Genomic DNA, 21504 nt, shown 5'->3' with positions numbered 1-21504 from the left:
GAAAAAAAATCAACACTTTTTTTAACATTTCTGTTTTTCCACCAAAAAATATTCAAAAATTTCCCAAAAAATTTTGAAAATGTGGAAGTTTTCACTGTGAAAATTTATATTTTTTGCCACATTTTTAAATTTTAAAACAGGTCAATTTGACCCGCAGGACGACACGAGGGTTAAAACAAGATATTTTCACGATTGTTTGACTTAACAAGATATTTAAGATGCATTGTCATATAACAAGTCCCTCCATCTTGCTGAAATGTCACTTGTTAAGTGAATTTATCTTAAATCAAGTGGGAGGAGACATTTTGACTAAAAATAAGACAAATAGACTTGGTAAGATTTTGAGGTTTTTGCAGTGTATATGTGTTTTAATGGTCGGTTTGCCTAGATTTTCATTGAAAATTTCATTTCCATCAGGAGAAGTGAGACTGGTCTAAGTGGACATTTGCAGGAGAGCCCCATCCGTTGTCAATATCAAAGCAATAACAGGAAGCTCTGAGTTTTCCTTGAAAGCAAATTAAAGGAGCAAGACTAATAAGTTCTGTAAAATTCAATAACAGAATAATCAGGACTGGGAGTTTATACTAAAAAAAATGAAGAAGTAGAAGGAGTGTTTAATTTTTCAGCACAGCCAACACTGAAACACATTTGGTCAAATACAAAAATTAGCAGGAAGAATAATGTGGCAATAACCATGCTGAGACTGAATCATGGAGATGGTCAATGACTCTGTGAAAGGGCAGAAAACCATAAAACACTATCACACAGGAAAAAGCCTCCTGTGGTAGAGCTTTCAAAATTTCACATATTATTCACTGAGATCAACACTCAACATGGAACACTGTGAAGCAACAAGAAAGGGAAACGAGTTTCTCCCGTAGACGTTACGGTTTCTCCACCGTACCAGCCTCCAAAACAACTGAGCTGTCAGTGTAATTGTATTAATGTCCAGTGGAGGGCAGTGCGTTCAGTCTGCCACATATTTCACCAGAAGAAGAAGGCCGTAGGTCCCAGCTCATTTTTGACCATCATCTGATTTGAGTGTCAAAGGGTAGAAACCACACTGGAAGTAATTTTTGGGCCACAATGGGTGAGTTCCAGCTGCGTTTGTTGGTCACGTCTCGTCTAATGACAGCTGTCTGGTGGAGGCAGATACTATTCATTGTTTGATTTACTACTGCTAGCTGTGAACGAGCTAATGCGGTTCATGTCATCTCATTGCACTAGCTGTACCAACCCCAGTCACGTAGCAGCATCCCTTAATTTAAATAAACCAACGACTGTAATTGCAGTGTGAACACAGAGCGGTCACTGTAGTTTTGTGTTATTTTATTTGCCAGAAACTGCTCTGGAGCTAACGCCATGTTTTCTTGTTTGCCGTCACAGTGCAGTGGCAGCCTCCGAAATAAAGAAGATAATTATTGGATTTGTTTATGTCAGTCCTTACTCCCATGTTTACGGAGACGGTGTTTTAAAGTAAGACAACATTAAATCCGTTCCTAAGCTGCTGTTTAACACAGAATTCTTGGAAAAAATGGAGGGCAAATATGGCACACCAAATTCCAGCTGCGCACATCAGTTTCTGTAGACCAGATAACTGCACGTAAACAGACAGCACTACTGGGGTGTTCAGCTTTCCCCTGAAGAGTATTTTAGAAACTGGAATACGCTTAACTAACAAAGCACTTCTGGTGTTATTTACTGACTGCTACAAAGGGTGTTTGTGTGTCCTTCCAGTTGTGGCCATGAGCTCTACGTGTCCAGGCCTGTACTGTGGCAGGATGATGGTCAATGGATCGGTGGAAGGGGAGTGTGGTGTAAGTACCAATTGTCATTTTCTTTTCTCCTACTGTTGGTGGGTAGACTTGCAGCATGCCTCGGATTGTATATTAGTCATCAATCTATGCCATTAAAGAGAGATGGGCTGGTAATGTTGTTGCATCCGGTCCATGTGTCCAGATGGACTGTAGCTTACTGTAGAGCGTCGTAAGAACAACACAGCAGAAACATAATTATCATAATACACATAATATAATACATCTATCTTATACATTAAAGATAATATTCAATCAAAAAACATTAATTTTCTCTTTTATTTGAACATAAACTAAAGTGATGTCCTGCATTATGGGACAGACAAAAATGCACTTCAATACAGTATCGTGTTTATTGTTTGCCAGGTCTAATATGTAGCTGCACTAATCAGTAAAAGCAGCACTTTATACCGTCATAAATGTTGATATTCCTCTTTGTTGGCCAGTATAACAGGGTGTCAGTTGAAGTAGGTGGCCCCCTGTCAGTGTGTTTTATGCAGGAGATGCACATGACGTGTCAAAACACCATCTTTCTACGTGAACGTGCACAGATCCTGAAGCAGAAAGCCTAAGTTAACAAAGAAAGTTGGTAGCCACCATCCTGAGAGCCACAATCTCTGTCTAAATTCTGATGCATTAAGAATATCAATACAGTAAGATGACATGACGGTAAGAGTTGCAGAGACCCTGGCATTATGTAGGCAACAGAAAACTTTGAACAATATCCAACCATAATTCCATATGACTGTGTGATGAAGGGTGGTTGGGCTTCTACCACCTAAATTGTAGACAAATTTCATTTTGTATCAGTTGGATTGGGGTGAAAGTAGATGGATGAAAGTACTCTGAATAACCAAGGTAAACAGCTGCAGCCATTTATGCGATTTATTCAGAAGATACAGATTTGGGTTAGTTTTCATATCTTTAGCATTTAGCATAAATTTAACAACATGTAAGATTGTTTTGTGACTTATTTGGGGCAATAGTTAAACACAAGTGTCACTCAATTCTTCTACAAATTTCTGAGTAGAGCATGTATTTATTTAGACAACTGATGTGGACTTGGACTGCTTTAATTCATTGCAATTTTGTTGTTTCAGTTTCAGGAAGATGTTTGTGGTTGTAAGATGCCATTTGAGGTGTGATGGCTTCATACGTTAATTTGCTGAGAATACCTCCACATATCTTTCATTGCTTCGTGGGCTCTGCCTGCGTCCTACTCCAGCTTAATGTCATGTAACTCTAGTCATACCATCACTGTCATAACGTCCGCAGACACTTCACTGGTACAGGTTTGGCATGGTGTTTTGATTCAGTGATGTATTTTGATAATATATTTTTAAAAATAATTAGTTTTATTTTAAGTCTTTGCAATTCCTCCTTGTATCACTAGAGGGAGCAGCATATCACCAGATGAACGATGAGCTCAGTTTAGCACCCACTGATAGAGATGACAGACTTTACTTAACGAGGGAAAGACGGACAACAAAAAAATTTACGTCTGGATTTTGTGGTTGTAGTGACTTTTTTTAATCACAACCATCTGTCTTTGTTGGCAGGTTTGTCCTCGAGGAGAACGGGCCAACATTCAGAAGGTGTGTCAAGCCTGCACCGAGTCCCCTGAGCTCTATGACTGGCTCTATCTGGGCTTCATGGCCATGCTCCCACTAGTGCTGCACTGGTTTTTTATTGAGTGGTACTCTGGAAAGAAGAGGTGAGGCAGGATTACACACACACTTCCTGATGTTGTACAGCACGCTGGTAAAGGTTCTCATTTGCTTTGTTTATTAATAGTGCCTATTTTTGCTGTAATATTTCATAATTTGTGTTTATACATGTGGAGAGCTGAGCCATTGTCACGATAATTTATGTTAGCCTATGTCAGTAGTTGTTGATGTTTTTTTAATGATCTGTTTTTTAATAAAAACCAGGAGCATAAAGGTTTGATCTGATTTTAACCACCTTAGTCTATTTTTCAAGACGCACAAGTAGTAATTTTGATGAATGAAGACACAAAAATAAATGTACACATAAATGAAAATAATAGCATAAAGAGATCATGTCACTTTCTTTTACCCTCAAAGAAAGTAAGTAAAACCCAGAGGGCGATCAGAGTGAAGCTGCAGCTTTTGTGCTGAAATGAGGATCCTGAGTGAGCAGCTGGACTGGGTAACACTCGACCAACACCCAGCATCAGCCTCCACATGCACCAGTGTTAGAAGGGGTCTATGATCAGGTTAATAATTCTGCTCTCCTGTTGTTTGATCCTGTGCTGTTCTGTCTGTTGTCTGTTTAGTTCCAGTGCACTGCTGCAGCATGTGACAGCCATGTTGGAGTGCAGCCTGTCAGCTGTGGTCACTCTGCTGGTCACAGAGCCAGTTGGCATGCTCAGTATCTATTCCTGTCGAGTCCAGATGCTGTCAGACTGGTACACCATGCTGTACAACCCCAGTCCAGACTATGTGAACACACTACACTGCACACAAGAAGCTGTCTACCCACTGTGAGTACTAACAAAAGGATGTTGTAAAAATGTGAGCAGAGCTACAAACACAGAGAATGCAAAGGAAAAATGGCAGGGGCGCTGGGAGATCCAAATATTGGGATGCCACCATAACGACCCAATATTTGGATATTTGGGTCCAGACATAGTATTTGTTTAACTTTCCTTCAGAAAATTTCACTGCAAAAAAAGATAACACAATATAAATGAACGTTAAATTAAATGCAAAAAAGCCAAACAAGTGAAGTACCATGAAAGGAAATTCAATGTTTTCTGATATTTTTGAACTCATTCTTCATAGTGCTTTTCCACTCTTTGACCGGAATCTCTCCACATTTCTTTTTTAGCTACACTATTGTGTTAATCTACTATGCGTTCTGCTTGGTGCTGATGATGCTGCTGCGCCCTCTACTGGTGAAGAAGATGGCATGTGGTCTGGGCAAGTCTGACCGCTTTAAGAGCATCTATGCTGCTTTGTACTTCTTCCCCATCCTCACCGTGCTGCAGGCTGTAGGAGGAGGGCTGCTGTGTGAGTATCAGTGAGTGGCACAGACCCAGCTGCTCCCAGTGAGGGAGGATTGTATAGTTTTCACAGTGTTCCGACTAAATGACGTGGCTATTAATCCTTATGTTCTTTATGTTCTAATAACATCATACTTGTGTAGGTGCTGATGTTACCATCACTGAATAACATTCTAATTGTTGCAGACTATGCGTTTCCCTACATCATACTGGTCCTGTCTCTGGTCACACTGGCCGTTTACATGTCTGCCTCTGAGATCCAGGTAACTGTTGTTAATGCACTGTGGGTCTGGCATAGCAGATTTATTTACACATCAAATGTGTCAATAAATCTGCTGTATTGAATAATTACACACCTTGTTTTAGAACTGTAAAAAAATAAGACTTTCTATGTGTGTTGCATTTCATTTTGCATTACTTGATTTAATTGTGACAAAGTAAATCACAAGACATTCTCAAGCTTCATTGATCATTTTCAAAGAGGTACTGCACACTTTAGAAAGAGCATAATGTATTCCCAGGTTGCTAAAGGCCTGTGGTATAAGGATTAAGAGAAATGCAGGCCTTTCCTAGCAGTGTCACTGATTTCTTCTGCAAAATTTTGCCTCCCTTGGTGGCATTTGCCTTAACATTACTGCAGTGATACAAGAACAAACGGCTGAATATTGCAGAAGCTTTTTAGAGTCATTGAGCATTTGATACTTCATTCTGGAAACGATTGTCCCTGTATTTATAATTCTGTCCTATGTTCTCTGTGTGCTCGCCCCTCACCACCAGTCTTTTAAGAATCTGGCTGCCAAGAAGAAGCGCCTTGTTGTGCTGTTTAGCCACTGGCTGCTGCACGCATACGGCATCATCTCCATCTCCAGACTGGACAAGCTGGAACAGGACATACCACTGTTGGCTCTTGTGCCAGGGCCTGCCTTGTTTTATATCGCTACAGCCAAGTTCACTGAGCCCAGTCGCATCCTGTCTGAGGGCGGCAATGGACACTGAGCCGAGTTCAGTATTAAACCATCAGAGGTAGATGGACTGTAAATTCATGTAATTATTTCTTGTATAGTGTCTAAATATTATAACAAAACAGAGTTGGCTTCAGCTTCAATGGCCAAGTACATACACAGCATAGAAGGTATTTGGTTTTGTCCAATGGCAAGTTACCAGTGCCCAAAGTATTGTCTTTAAATGCCTCAGTTAAAAAAAACAATCCTCTCAATTTGTTCTACTGTGATACAGAACAGAAAAGCTACAGAGCTGAAACCAAACAATGTTTACTATTTTAATCCTTTAAGTAAGCTAAACAACTAATCAAGTTTGTCCTGCTTTTTTTCCAAATCTTATTTTTGGAGAATCAGTTCCCAGCCTCATTCTGCCCATCATCTGACGTCATCCCAAAGTGTGGTCATATTTTTTTAAGTTTTGTAAATTGTGTAAATACAGGAATTGATGCACATGTACAGACTGCTCAGCAACAACATTAAAATCACTTTCCTAATACTGTGTAAGAACCACAGCGAGGGCTTGACTCCAAGGATCTCTACAGGTGTCGTTTGGTGTCGGGATCCAAGACATGAGCAGGCCCACTGGATTGCAGATATTTTCTGCCTGACACAGCTGTTAACACAAGATTACAAATAGAAAATTCCTTTGTTGAAATTGATGTTTAAAGGAGAATATTCCTAAAGTTGTATTGTAGTTTTCGCTTGAAGTGGTGAATGACTTTAGGTGGCTGAATACGTTAGGCATCTCATTTTATTTATAATAAAAAGTATTGACTGGATGTTTTCAAGTTCAAAAGTATGTTATGCATTTTGTAGTAACCACACAATTCATGGTGAAATGCCGTTTACAGACAATAACTATAGGGGGCAAAAATGAAAAGGATTGTATTCAACTTTTAAAAAAAGTAAGTGCACAAAAAGTTCAATGTAAAAGTGTATCTGAAAAGAGCAAGAGTGACAGAAGCACAAACATTGACCAAACAGGCAAAAATGAATATAAGGAGCATCACGTCCTGTAAGTTGTGTGCTGAGTCCTCCATAGGTCACACTTGTTTTTCCAGCTCAGCCCACAGATGCTTGATGGGTTTCAAATCTGGAGAGTTTTTAGGCCAAGTTCAAATCTAGAAATGAAGTCATGTTCTTCAACCCTCATGGTCTGCATTCTTCTCCCCAGGTCAACAATGCACACACACCCATCACCTAGTGTATCCCACGCTTTGACAGATATCACTGGAACAAGACAATTACTGTAATGTACTTTACTTCAACTGACAGTGGTTTTAATGTGGCTGACTGACGTGTAACAATGTAGTAACGGTGAACCTCAGCTACAACCAGCCAGCCAAGAGTCAGTCCCAGTTTGTGCTGTTCATGTTGTTCAATTGTGAGTTGAAAATAAACAATTTATCTTTAAAATAATTGTTTCCTAAAACAAGATCAAATGTAGCATGGCTACTGTAAAGCCATAGTTAATATTCTACACATCATCAGTGATGATGTCCTGTGGAAACCTTACATTCTATAAAACTTAAAATCAGTGTTATGACTGCATTAATGTGTGTACATTTGAAAATCCATCACCAACATATAAAACACTCTGAGGGATGCAAATATTCAACAGTAAAAAGGACCTAACAGTGGAACAATAACTAGAAAAAAGGACACAAAAATCCACCTTTTGATTGTCCAATACCAGATATTCTCAGTGTTTTTTAACATTTAATACTTTTTTTAAAAATGTTTTTTTCATTCCCCTCCATCCAGCCTTATCTGCCACTAGTCCTAAGAATTACTCCACCTTTTTGTGCAACTACTTTTACTTGAAAAATGATGTAATTTTTGTGTGAAATAATAAACACATTGTTTATGCTAAAAAAAAAAAGTCTCTGGTTTGGCATGTTCTCCCTGTACTTGTGTGTGTTCTCACTGGATACTCCAGCTTCCTCCCAGAGTCCAAGTGTGGTAGTGGTTGGTTGGCTGTCTCTCTGTGTTGACCTATGATATCCTGTGTAACACCACTGGAAAGTGAGACTACAACCCCCATCATTATCCTTTTTCTACATAACTAACATATTCGAGTATGTCTCAAATTTTAGATTAAAAAATCTGAAGATAGAATGGAGAGGTACAGAATCCACGGTGTTCAAAGTTCTGTGTGAAGTTTCCAGTCTGTGGTGATCTGGAGTGCTTTGTCATCTGCTCGTGTTGGTCCTCGGTGTTCAAGTCAACGCAGCACCTCCCGAGAGATTTAGACCACATCATGCTTCCACCTGTTGACAAGCCTGATTGAGATGCATTTTCATTTTCCAGCAGGACTTGACCACAGAACCAAAACTAACAGTTCGCTGACCATAATATTACTGTGCTGGATTGACCTGCAGACTCACCTGACCTGAAGCCCATATGGGGAATTGTCAGGACACCTCAGCAGTGCTACAGGCTTAGATGAAAAGCCGGTAACGCTGCTGATTCTACGCCACACTGATGCAGGAATGTGAGGAAAAGCAACCTCAACCAAGGACTGAGTGTATAAATGAACATACTTTTCAGAAACTGGACATTACTATATTGTAAATCCTTAAAAATTTAAGATATTGGATTTCTAATGGTCATAATCCCGAAAATTAAGACAAAGAAGGAGACTGAAGCATTTTACTTAATGTATAATGAGTCTCAAATATATTCAGGTTTCATGCTATGAAACAACTCATGGAAAGGTGTGTGTGCATGGCTTCCTTGGGGAACACGTGGCACCAGGATGCACCATGGGAAGAAGGCAGGTCGGTGGAGGTAGAGTGATGCTTTGGGCGATGTTCTGCTGGGACACCTTGGGTCCTGTTATCCATGTGGATGTTATTTTGACACGTACCACCTGCCTCAGCATTGTTGCAGATCATGTACACGCTTTCATGGAAACCTTACTCCCTGATGGCTGTGGCCTCTTTCAGCAGGATAATGTTACATGAAGACTCTCAGCCAATGCATTTCACTATTTGAATTTCTTACTCCCTGAAGTTGACGCTTGCCCCCAAAATCCCACACTGGTCCGGGTCCATTTTGCTAGCAAATGTTTTATTATCATCCATTCATTGTTTACCATTTATATTCACAAGCAATGCTTTATTCCAATTCCAGGAATTCCAATATGATAATAGGTTCAATCGACATGAGAAATGCAGAATGGTTCACTGGCAACAGCTGAACAATGCATGCTGGGTAGCTACCAGTCTATGATGTTCTTATGTCACTATGGCATGTGCAATATTTTAAGATCAACACAGCAGTTGCTCCCTAGTGACTGCATGACCTCAGGGCACAAAGGGAAACTCCTCTCACCTGATAGAACAGCTGATTAGTTTAGATGCTGGCATTTAATTAAAAAAAATAACCAACTTATAGTTGAAATGCAAAGACACAGATTTTAATCATCTGATTTTGGTTTATTCTGTTAAAACAATTGTGTTGTCATAAACTGCAGATAGAATGTTACAGTTTTTTCTAACATTTGGCTAATCATAATCTTGAAGTATTAAAGGGGAACTTCGGGTTTTTTTTCAACCTGGGGTCTGTTTCCATTTGTAATTTCATACATGTGAGTGATGGAGAAATGAATTTTTGACATAGCTCCAGTACTTAGCCAGGCAGGCAGCTTAGCAGCTCAGCTAGCAGCTCAGCTAGCGAAAAGTATGGGGCAGCTGGCCCCCCCGCGTCAAAGTCCGCCCTAACGTGCTTTTTGCCCCACACTGACCGGCTCGGATAGTCTCAACGAGTGTCCCACAACATACTATGATACTATGACTAAAAAAGCACGTTAGGGCGGACTTTGACGCGGGGGAGCCAGCTGCCCCATACTTTTCGCTAGCTGAGCTGCTAGCAGAGCTGCTAAGCTGCCTGTCTGGCTAAATACTGGAGCTATGTTGAAAATTCATTTCTCCATCACTCACATGTATGAAATTACATATGAAAACAGACCCCAGGTTGAAAAAAAACAAAGTTCCCCTTTAAGCAACGCCAAATTTTCTGACAAGGGATGTGAGAGACAACTCTTTTTTTGCTGCATGTGCTAAAGAGTCCAATTATCTGACAGATCAATAATGAACAGTTATCTTGTGTCTTTTTACTGTATTAACAATTTAATATTATTATAATATATTTATGTAGCCTAATTTGAGGGACGGATCTGTTCAACTGATTTATAAGCAGCAAACTGATGTGAGGCTTATTTACATGAGACTTCCTGTAAAGTGGAGGTTAAGGGAAGCATTAACAGATCACAGATCGCCTGAGCAGCATTGTAACAGACTACTCTACCAAAAATTCAATTACTGGAGACACACACATGCACGTGTGTCCAATAACATTTGAATACATCTGTGTTTCTGTAATGTCCTGCTTTTGTCCACTTTCCAGGCGAGGCGTCGTTTATCTTGAATGAGCATATTACTGTTTCATCAGTGCTGCTCTGAATATAAATGTAAATACCAGTAACTCAGCTGAACACTCCAGTGTAGCTGTGTGCAGTGGCCATGTTAACGTTCAGTACAGCACTGGCACACTAGTAGAGACAAGCTGGAAGACAAAACATACGCTGGTTGCACCCAGCATGCAAAATTAGGTTTGTCATTCTACAAAATCTGGCATGAAATAACCAATATTTAAGACATGTGGCCATTTATCCGAACATATTGTGCATCCCTGCTTTGCATCATTAAGTAAACATTTAACAGCAAAAAGGGTTTACAAGAACACATACTGCAAGACAGCTTTACAGTCAGTTGTTTTTATGATTAATTAGTGGAGTCATGGTAGTCAAACAGACTGTTAATAAATATCTCACAATTTTGTAAGTACATCCCTCCACACACAGCTGTGTGTGCAGTTCTGTTTCCTGAGTGCTGGGTCTCCTGGCCTTCCCTCTATAGCCTCTGACTCAGCCGGAAACAAACTGTTTGTCACTGTACCCTTTCAAATCAGCCTGTCAACATGATCAGATCATGACAACAGCAGCAAAGGCAGGACACTGCTCCTGAGGCTGAAGAACCTCTACATCAGACTAACCTGTGCTTCCAAAAATTATTTTAAAAAATGAAGAGAAAAAAAAAAAATCAGCCCAGTTTTCTCTAAACTGAACAAGAAACATACGGAGCATCCACCACCACTACACAGGTACAGCCCTCTCCCTCATTGTTCCCCCAAAGCACTGATCTGCAGCACATTCCAAATGAAAGAGTAATTAGCATAAAATCAGTCCCACATGGAAAAGCACTGACCAAACAGCAGGCTCCACTCTGATCACCTGCGCTTTACTTCTGGATGTAGATGATAATGATGCACAGAGTTCCCACCAGTCCCAAGGCCTGGATTCCCAGGAACCAGAGCAGCAACCAAAAGAAAACAATCACTACTGGCTCAACTATCTTGTCCCCAAAGTACATCTGGCTGAAGCCCATTTTCCGCAGACCCTTGTTGAGCATCCCAAACAGAGTTCCCATCCGCTCACAGTCATCCAGCTGTGGCTCTCTAGTAGTGGGGTCATCGTCATGAAGCCATCTGGGATGTCTGGGAGGTCCAGCCTGGGTTTGGCTGACATCCTGCAAAAACAAAGTTTGATGTATATTATATATTTTTCTGTTCTCCAATTCAAATAGATAGTAACTGATACACTTGAAAAACGCCACCAGGAAAGTTTGCTTTTTCCATAAATTATTAAACAAAAAAACAAACAGATGAGATTGTTCTATAGATAAAAATAAGTACATCTTTGGCATCAGAAGTGAGAATTGTTGTCTTTAGCAGAAAATACATTTGTACAAACATTCACCAGTCTCTAATATGCTGCAATTCTTTAACACTCTTCCAGGAAAAATGCATTCATCTGCAAGATGTTTAAAGTTATTCTTGCACTGTGCCAGTTTCACATCCATTTTTTACTTCTGAGCTGCTGCTTGGTTTGAGTCAACGGTAACTGTCACACAGATGGGCTCACATCATCTTTACTCTTCAATAGAATCAGTATTCAGTAGAATCCATAGTTACATCAGTGACCGCAGACTGTCCAGTCTGTGGCGTAGAAATGACTCAAATCACAACATTTCCACCACTCTGCTTGACCAATTCATGAGATTAATTTGAACAAGAATAATAGGTGCGGAAATGAACATGCAACTGAATGGAAGTTGTAACAATGATTAAATTTGCTGTCAATTCAAGACATATCAGTGACAGTTACACAGAGGAGTAACTAGCATTGTTTGAAAGGTCAAGCATTTCAAAAGTAACCAGGAACCATGTGAATTTGGGTGAAAAGTGTGTCTGGTGGTCTCATACAATTACATACACAAGGAAATATATAATCTTACATGTGTATATATATCTGTCAGGGTAGAGACTGCGATTTGGTAGAGTTGGAGTTTCTACCAGTGGAGATTGCGATTGGAGTCTCTACCAGTAGAAACTCTAATCCTACCAGTAGAGATGGAACTTTAAATCTGACCCCTGACCCTAACCTTAAAAGTCTAACCTTAGCCCTGACAAATCTCTACTGGTAGGATCGCAGTCTCTACTGGTAGAGACTCCAACTCTACCAAATCACAGTCTCTACCCTGACATATGTGTGTGTGTGTGTGTGTGTGTGTGTGTGTGTGTGTGTGTGTGTGTGTGTGTGTGTGTGACAGAATAAGAATACTGACAGAATCCCTAATGTGGAGAAACACGCAAAAAAATTCATACGAAGACAAAGAATGAAAAATACTGAGTGGAACGGGGCCTCGTTGCATAACAACAAAATATGAAAAATGATAAAACTCACGGTGTGAACAACATGTACAAAACTGAACCCTCTTGGAAAGCACTTAGCAGGTTCACAAGATAAGAGAACAAAGACCTCGTCATGTTTAACTAATGATTATTTGCAAAACGGGACATACAGAAATGTAGGACTGTAGCTCATACAGCACTCATGAGATGGTTCTTAGGAATGCAGATGGAGGAAGAATGAACGGAACATTACACTCAGTTTACTTCACACAGACTCATAAAGGGATTGTGTGATGCACATGGTGCCGACTGGGACCTGGATTCAAATTACACAACTACCTCAGTTGCTCTTGTTCAGACTCAGTGTGTTGTACTCTGTGCAGTTTGCAGTTATGTGGACCAAAGAGCACTGATTCTGCTCAGCTTCTTTCCCAAGTGTGTTAGTCCGTGTGAGTGAGTCTGGCTGTCAGAAACTGCTCCTTGGCAAACACCGCTAAGTCCATGATAGACACAGGGTCTCCTCCTCTACACTGACACCATTATCCTACATACACATTATATGGAATTGGTCTGAAATATAGACACAAATAGAGAGGATATTCAAAACTCCACTACTACTTCTCATTCTCTTGTTCCTTGCTTTACACAAGTTCCCATTCATGCATGTGAGCCTATGCAAGAGGGCTGTCAATCTTCATCCAAGGTCGAATTAAAATGTTTTTCTTTGCTATAATATTCACATTATATTCAAGTATTTAATGGTCAGATGTAGCCTACTAATATTCACTATCCACACTGCATATACAGACCTACACCATGTCATGGTCACTATCAGCATCCTGTCCCATGTAGGGGATTCCAACAGTATCAGTGAAAGTGGAGCTGTGATGCAGCCACCTTTCTCTGCCTATAGTCAGTCTGTGGTCTGAGCCCAGTCCCAGCCACACCACTATCTGATTGGTTATATGTAACAAGTGAGCAATATTTAAGAATAAATGTTTAAAATTTCTCTTTATAAAAACAAAAGACAGTTTTATGTTTGAAGTTGTGTGATTCTAAATTTTGACAACAAGATATTTTTTTTCCAAATAAAACTGGTTCTAAATAGTAATTCTACTAATCGGCCTTTGACAAAAACAAAAACATGTCGGCCAACTCCTACTGTCAAGTGATATTGATTCGGACCTTTCATTGAAGGAAATCCTTAGACTTTCTACACACCCTTCATTAAATGGTAATGAAGGATGTGGGTGTTTTGCTTTCTACCAAATGTGATTGTGAAAGAACTTTACCGTTCATAATTGAGATGCAAGTATTTCAGTTTCACATGTGAGTAGGTCAAGGTGAGAAGGGTAAGATTCACTAACCATAGGAATTATATTAACAGAATAAATACAACTTTTAATCACACTTACAGAGCATTTCATTAGTCAAGTTTCTTTTTTCTAATTATTTATTTACAGTTTAATTTCTGTTTAGCTCCTAGAATTTACTAATACAGAGGCAGAACAAGGAGGCACACATTCTGCTGTGTATCCGAGAAGACCAACTTTGGTCCCCAGAGCTGTCCAGCTGCTCAACGCCCAAGATCCCTGATCCAGCAACCCGAGGAACAGCTAAGCACTGAAATCTATCGATTACACACCAGGACTAAAGAGCTCATTTAAGCAGAGAACCTCCAATGAATTAACTAGCTGTGTTTGGAAGGTGAGGTGGCAGATATTGCTGAAGCTATAATGAACACAAACATGTTCCACAAGCATTCTGAGTGTGTCCGTTACACAGAAAAGGCTCCAATCATTCACTTGAAGGTGTAAGGTGGAAGTTGTTTGCTGATGGTGCAGGGTTACAACTATTTCTAAAAGGTTGGATGTGCCTAACGCTGTGTGGAACACCACCACACCTCTTTCAAAAATCAGATTAAAACTCTGCTCTAAGTGACAGACAGGCTCTCTAGTACAGACACAACGTACAAAAAAAACTGAACAAGAAGTGCAGTCAATCTCCACATCCTCTGCCAGGGCTGCACATTGTGGTACAGTTCCTGCACAGCAAAAGACAGACAGGGTCTGTCCAGAGTGGTGAAGGTGGCACAGAGGATCATGGGAGATGAGCTCCTGGACCTGGACTCCGTGTACACTAAGTGCATGCAGAGAAGAGCACGGGCCATCTGCATGGACGTCAGCCACCCAGGACACTCCCTGTTTGTCCCCCTGCCGTCAGGGAGGAGGTAGCAGACCATCAAAACACAGACTACCAGGCTGAGGAACAGCTTCTTCCCCAGAGCTGCTGCTTCCATGACACCACCACATCTCCTCCCTGCACCACCCCCTGCTCTCAAACAGAGACTCACTGATGCACAATAATCATCTTCATGTGCAATAACCATTTCATATCAAGCATTTCACTCGCATCAGACACTTTAAAGCGGACGTTGCACCTCATTGCACTATCACACTTTTTAAAATACTTTCTTTATTTACTGGTATGTATATTTAATACATTTTGTATAGCCATTTGTTCTACTATGTTGATTTTAATTTTTGTCCTTGGAAGTGCCAACAAAGTTTCATTGCAGAAATGCATTGACAATAAATATCCTTGAATCCTTGAAATCAGATTGGCTGAGGCTAGGCTAATGGCTAACAGCTCCAGGAGGCAGCCACAGATGAACCTGATGAAAACATTACTAAAAACGCTTTAAAATCTGGACCTTAGTGGACAATTAAAGTGACAGATCAGATAAAGATGAACAAAACAGGAGCATTGTCAATAAAATGGACAATCCATCCATCCAAAAAAAACAAACAAAAAAAGCAGGGCTGCCTTACTGCACAATCTACATCCTCTGCAAAATGTGAACTTTCCAGTGGTAGACTGTTGTTGTTGTTGTTTCCCCTTGCAAAGGAAACAGTATCATGCTGGTAGTGGAAAAGACAAAGCTGTCTGAAACAAGCTTCCAACATCTCATGAGTCTGAAGCGCAAATGGAAAATCTGAATGACAGAATGACATCACTTCAACTGACTGATTAAGTCAGCACCATTACGTAACTCATGCCTGAGTAGAGATACGGACTCCACCTTTAACCCGCTGGCAGCTCTTTAACTACTAACCATGCTGACGCGCAAATGCCGAAGTAGCTTTCATACAGCAGGAGCGAAACGTTGATGAACACAATAAACTGAGGTCGCAATAAACTGACACAACTAACCTTGTTGGCTCGTATAAGATCTCCCTGACTTTAGCGGTGCCACACAGGACACCATCCCCGAGGGCTGGTCAGTTCGGCCCTGCTGGCGACAGTGTTGGCAGGAAATAAACCCCGGCTACAGATAGCTAGTTGGTGTAATGTTGCTCTGCTATTACCCGGTGTCGCTGCTGGTGTGGAGGTGTCTGCCGTGCACCGCGAACAGACTGAGCAGGATGCCAGCTTCTCTGGGTCTCTGATGGCAGCTCTTCAGTTTCACGCCGATGAACACCGTACTGCTCATTTACAGGTGGCGTTACAGCAGACATATTGCTGCTAGCACACTGGCACTTCAAGCATACGAGTAGAGTGAAAAAGGTCCTCCTCCTTGTTGTTGTTCTTTCTCTTCTTTTGGGTTAATTGCCAGCTAACAAACCAACCAGTAAAAATGCATTACTGCCACCTATTGGTCTGGAGTGCGTAACAGAAGATTTGCAGCAAGCAAAGAAGAAAAAAACTACATTTTCTTTTCTATCTTGTTTCTTTTTCTGGGGCAACTGCATGACATGTGTCTGAGACAAGTGATAACAGCCTTTTCTGTTTAATTTCTACCCACTCTCCTTCCAACATTCAAATGCTATAGAATTATGTAGAGATACCGTACCTTTCTCATTAATTCCAGATTCAAGAAGTTTGTCATATACACAGCAAAAACACAGTGGTCACCCTGAGTAATAGGATTCTGTTTCAACTGAAATCACAAATAAAATAGAATAAAATAAAAATAAAAAGAATAAATTAAAATGCATCTTCTGCAATGCTGTCACTGGCAAGAGATATGAGCAAAATATTGCTATTTCTAGATATTGCAGGTGAGTCTGTGGATAGAAACTGTTTTTAAGTCTGTTGGTCCTTCTTTAACACTCATGCAGATGGGTAAAGTGTGAACAGTGTGGACCACAGAGTGTGGTCCGTGATGAGTGATGTAAATGTCCTGTAGTGGGGGGGAAGGCTGCTCCACAGATGAACTGTTCGGTCTTAATGACATGCTGGAGAGCCTTCCTGTCTTTAGTGCGACAGTTCCCACATCATACGATGATGAAAGCGGTCAGGACACTCTCCACTGTGCATCTGTAGAAGATGCTAAGAAGTTTGGAGGATAATCCAAATGACTTCAGCTTCCTGAGAAAGAAGAGTCTCAGTTGGGCCTTCTTGATGATCTGTTGAGTGGCACAGTACTCTTGCTGTGTGTGTGTTTAGTTTTTTGTTTGTGTTTTTGTTTTTAAATCTGTCCCTTTGTGATGGTTTTAACTTCTGCTTTGCTTAGTGAAAGCTGACTGCTACTTACAAAACCAACAAAGGGTCCCAAACCTCCTCATATTACCTTTGTTTGTCCCTTAGTACATAAGCCACCTTTTCCATTGGAAAGCTGAATAACATTTGTTTTATCCAATGTGTAATGGTTGGTCTGTGTGTTTTTTTCTGTTTTAAAATAGAAGGTTTTTGTTTTTTGTTTTTGTTTTTAATTTCAGAAGCTGAGGTTCATCAATGTCTGTTCATTTTTGTGACTGTCATGTTCCACATGTTCTTTGGAGGGTCCAATGAAATTCTTTGTGAAATAATCTCACTTGTAGCTGTACCTTCTCCCCAAATGCTTTTTAAAAATCTTTCTGCACTGCCAAACAGTGAAGCAGTGTTCCTTTAACTTGTGTTATTTAGTGCATGTACTTGGTATATTTTTATTGAACTCATTTAGCTTTGCAGGAGTTGCAACTGGTCAATGCCAATTATAATGAATTAGTCTGAGCTGTGCATTTATTGTGTGAGTATGAGCTGGAGCACAGGCGGATTTCCATTCTTCTGCTGAAATTTGCATCACTACACAGTGCCTGAAAAGTAAGATATAATTATGATACATTACTGAAATAAAATAATGCAGCTTGAAGGGAGCACAAGCCCATGTCCTCTGTGTGCTGGTGCAAAGCCCAGATAAATGCAGAGGGTTGTGTCATGAAGGGCATCCGACGTAAGCCCTTTGCCAAATCAAACATGTGAATCAGTCCTATAGTTGTATACAACTTCCATACCGGATTGGTCGAGGCCCAGGTTAAGAACAACCCTGACCTGCCAGAAACTGGGCTACTGTTGGTTGAAAAAGGAGATAAAGAAGATGTGTTCATAGGCAGAGAGAGAAGAGGAAAGTGAAGAGTCTAGGGACTTTTAATATTGCAACTATGACCGGAAATAACAGAGTTGGTTGATGTCATGCAGAGGAGGAAGGTGGGTGTACTGTGTGTTCACGAGACCAAGTGGAAAGGTAGCCAGGCTAGAAGTTTAGGAGTGGAGTTCAAGCTGCTTCAGAATCAGAATCAAAATCTGAAAAGCTTTGTCATTGTGCCACACGGTACAACAAAATTTGCATGTGTAACGCCTAAAAGACTTGAATTTCTTGAGGGCTCTGAGCAAGCAGAGTCTCTGTTGAGCTTATTTAACCAGAGCAGTCGTGTTTACAGACCAGAGGAGATTTTTGGAAATGTGGGTCCCCAGAAACTTAAAGGAGGAAACTCTCTCTTTTCCATTTAGAGTTAGTGTAGTGGAGTCAGCCTTGTTCTTCTGAAAGTCTAATATCATTTCTTTTGTTTTTTTATGTTTAGTGTTAGATTATTGTCCATGCACCATCTTGCCAGATTTCATTCCTCTCAGCTGACTTGTTATTTGTAATCAGACCACTGTTGTGTCATCTGCAAATTTTGATTATCGTGTTTGAAAGGTGAGCAGCAGTGCAGTCCGATGTGTAAAAGGAGTAGAGGAGGGGGCTAAGTATGCAGCCCTGGGGTGCCCTGGCACTGATAGACAGACTGGAGGAGAGGTGTGAGCCAAGTCTGACTGTCTGGTTGGATAGAAAGTCTTTAATCCACATTCACATGGGGCTGCTGAGACCAAGGTTGAGGAGTCCAGGCAGTAGAATATTGGGGACTAAAGCATTCTCACAGATTTCCCTTTGTATTCAACATGTGTGAGGGTTCAGGTTGCTCTGATGTTATGACATTGTGGCATGCAGGGCATGAAGCATTGACCATAATATTGAGCAGTTATCTCAGCATCCTTCTCTCTGACATCTCCACCAAACACTCCATCTCCACTCCCAGGACAGGACCACCTTTCCTGAAGAGTCTGTTAGCATCCTGCTGCCTCAGCACACTGCAACACAGAAGATGATGCCTGCCACCACCAATGATATTGGCATATTGTGTCGACCTGAGGAGAGTTTAGTTACCATCGAGTCGTGAAACTCGATGGTAACTAAGGCTGACTGACATGAAAAAGCAAATGTACAAAAAGTACCAAACTGGAGAGCACAGGGCCGTTGTACACAGGCACACTGCCATAAGTCATGATACCAACAGACTTTGCCCAGACATGTCCCAGGTGAGGGTTAGACATCCTTATTTCTGACACAAGTGGATAATTTCAAAAGAAAGAAGGAGGGCAGTCCTGGGGATAGGAGGATCCCCGAAGTGAATAAAAGCAAGTTTTAGTGTAAAGAGTGGTCAGTTCAGTCCCAAGATTAACTCGTGGTGACAAATGAAACCTTTTTGCACCAGACTCTGCCTGACTCAAGAGCATTATTTTGAAGACTCCTCTGCTCATTTTTGAAGTTCACTTGCTGTTGCTGTTTTCCTGGCTGTTCAGAGTTGATGATAGAGGATTTTTTCCAGTGCACTGTACACAGTTTTTTTTCACAGTAATGTATCTGAGGTTGCACCACTTGTTGTTCATGTAGAGAATGACTCCTGCTCCTCTCTTCTTGATGCTTTCACTGCAACTTTTGTCTACTCACACCAACTGGAAGTCAGCTAAAGTCATAAGAATTTATTAAACGACAAATCAAACTAAAACTAAATCATGAGCACTGGGCAAAAATAACTGAACAGGGAGTAGCCAAACCTCATTTTTAAAAAGTAGCAAAACCAAATGGAAAACTCTAAACCAGCAAAGAGGGGGAAGGCTGTGGAAAACTAATATCAAACAACTAACCTAAGATGACAAAACAGGAAAACTCACAAACGGAAAACTGAACTATAGGGGCGGAGAAGCTCAAGGGAATCAGGGTCCGGCGAGAGCAGACAGCCAGCAGAGACGATGATCTGGCAGAGAGTGGAGGGATGAGCAAGACTTTAGGCACAGGTGAGCCGGTCCCTGCAGCTGCCTCCAATTCCTGCAGTAATTACTGTAATTAAGTGCACTGCCAGCAGAGGCAGATAGATAGATAGATAGATAGATAGATAGATAGATAGATAGATAGATAGATAGATAGATAGATAGATAGATAGATAGATAGATAGATAGGGGCAGAAACAGTAGCAGAGACTGGGGCAGGGGTCTTGACAACCATTCTGTTCTTTGTAAAATCTCTTATCTCTGTGGTGCTATGTGCCACTGTTTTTGTTTTTTTTAACATTCCTGTACTGTAACTGCTTCAGCTTATGATATGTAATTCTTACAGGTTATGCTCTGGACTGGACCACATTCACCATACTGATACCTCCACACCCACATGGCGGTATTCCTTTGCAACGCGTTTGTATTTTTTTACATCTAATAAGCATCTGAACAAATATCCACAACAAATCTCATAATGCCATTTATTTTTAAATTGGAAGGTGTTCAGCTTTACATTCCAGTAACACAGAGAACCTATCAACCCTTTCACCCTGTCTCCAAATTTTCAGTCGTCTAACATAATCTTTGTCGTCCTCTTCTGTAGGACAAAGGACAAAAAATTCTGCTGGAAATAGTCTAGTAACACATGCATGTCTCCTATGCTGTTTCTTTTCTTATTTTTTTTTTTTGTCTGCAAATCTGCTCAAAAATGACACCAACCACTCATGGTGTCATTGCTTAAGCTTCATGTGCAATTGTTTTTCTTCTTTGTGACTGTGACCATCACCGGCCCTCATGGCAAATTAACCTATCATGTTTATTTCAAGCTGTTTCCTACATTATGCCATTGAGGGCTGTGCACACCCAAGTGAAACATAAAACAAACACAGGACAGACAGAAAGGTGAGGCATAGACAGTGTTCTAAGAGAAAAGGTGCATTTTATTTGTTTGTACTCTTTAATTCACACCTTAAAACCATTTACAAATCTAAGACCTTTCACAAACACCTAATACGACAAAATCCCAACTGGATCAATCATGAAGATGTCAGGAGGCCACAAGAAGGATAGATAGAGCAGAGTGAGATCCACAGACACTAACCCAGCAACCTCCACTGACTCAGCGACCGGAGGAACAAACTCAATAGAGTTTTGGTAGGTGCCGGTGTGGTGGGTCTGGCATGCATGAAAACCTCCACCAAAAGGAGGGAGCTGTCCCCTCCAGCCCAAGGAGGTCCACACTAGAGTGCCTATATAATGAGAGTGGCGACAACTGGGGATTTGAAGCCATTTTGTTTCCATTCACTCAATATGGGACGCGCAGCGCGAGGTGGACATTCACGAAAACCATGGATTGTTTATTGATTTTAAGACACGTTTTGGACAAAATAATTTACTGGCTTGTTTTGTCTGGATGTCCAAGGTTGGATTATGGCCGTTTTTAGTTGAATATTTTCATCTGTGACTAGTTTTGAGCCTTCAAAGGTGAGTTGTGCTGTTTACGTTATTTGCTGTTTGTTGGACAAATCTGTTTATATTACCCGCTGTGGTAATC

General features: G+C 40.7%; 2 protein-coding genes across 2 annotated transcripts; one reads left to right on the top strand and one right to left on the bottom strand.

The window, feature by feature from the left end:
• Nucleotides 1-946: 946 nt before the first annotated feature.
• On the top strand, nucleotides 947-6619 carry jkamp (jnk1/mapk8 associated membrane protein). The gene is made up of 7 exons (XM_022220269.2): nucleotides 947-1090; nucleotides 1738-1817; nucleotides 3374-3528; nucleotides 4111-4317; nucleotides 4665-4846; nucleotides 5026-5102; nucleotides 5617-6619. Exons 1-7 carry the CDS (start codon nucleotides 1087-1089, stop codon nucleotides 5833-5835), a joined length of 924 nt encoding a protein of 307 aa, XP_022075961.1. The 5' UTR covers nucleotides 947-1086; the 3' UTR covers nucleotides 5836-6619.
• Nucleotides 6620-10604: 3985 nt separating this feature from the next.
• Nucleotides 10605-16206, bottom strand: fam241a (family with sequence similarity 241 member A). The gene is made up of 2 exons (XM_022220271.2): nucleotides 15965-16206; nucleotides 10605-11431 (listed from the first exon to the last, which is right to left on the bottom strand). Exons 1-2 carry the CDS (start codon nucleotides 16112-16114, stop codon nucleotides 11144-11146), a joined length of 438 nt encoding a protein of 145 aa, XP_022075963.1. The 5' UTR covers nucleotides 16115-16206; the 3' UTR covers nucleotides 10605-11143.
• Between the last annotated feature and the right edge of the window lie 5298 nt (nucleotides 16207-21504).

Source organism: Acanthochromis polyacanthus, chromosome 1, assembly GCF_021347895.1.
Source record: "Acanthochromis polyacanthus isolate Apoly-LR-REF ecotype Palm Island chromosome 1, KAUST_Apoly_ChrSc, whole genome shotgun sequence".
Taxonomy (NCBI): Eukaryota; Metazoa; Chordata; class Actinopteri; family Pomacentridae; genus Acanthochromis; species Acanthochromis polyacanthus.
Note: the sequence above shows the minus strand (reverse complement) of the source record. Positions and strands in the feature narration are given on the sequence as shown.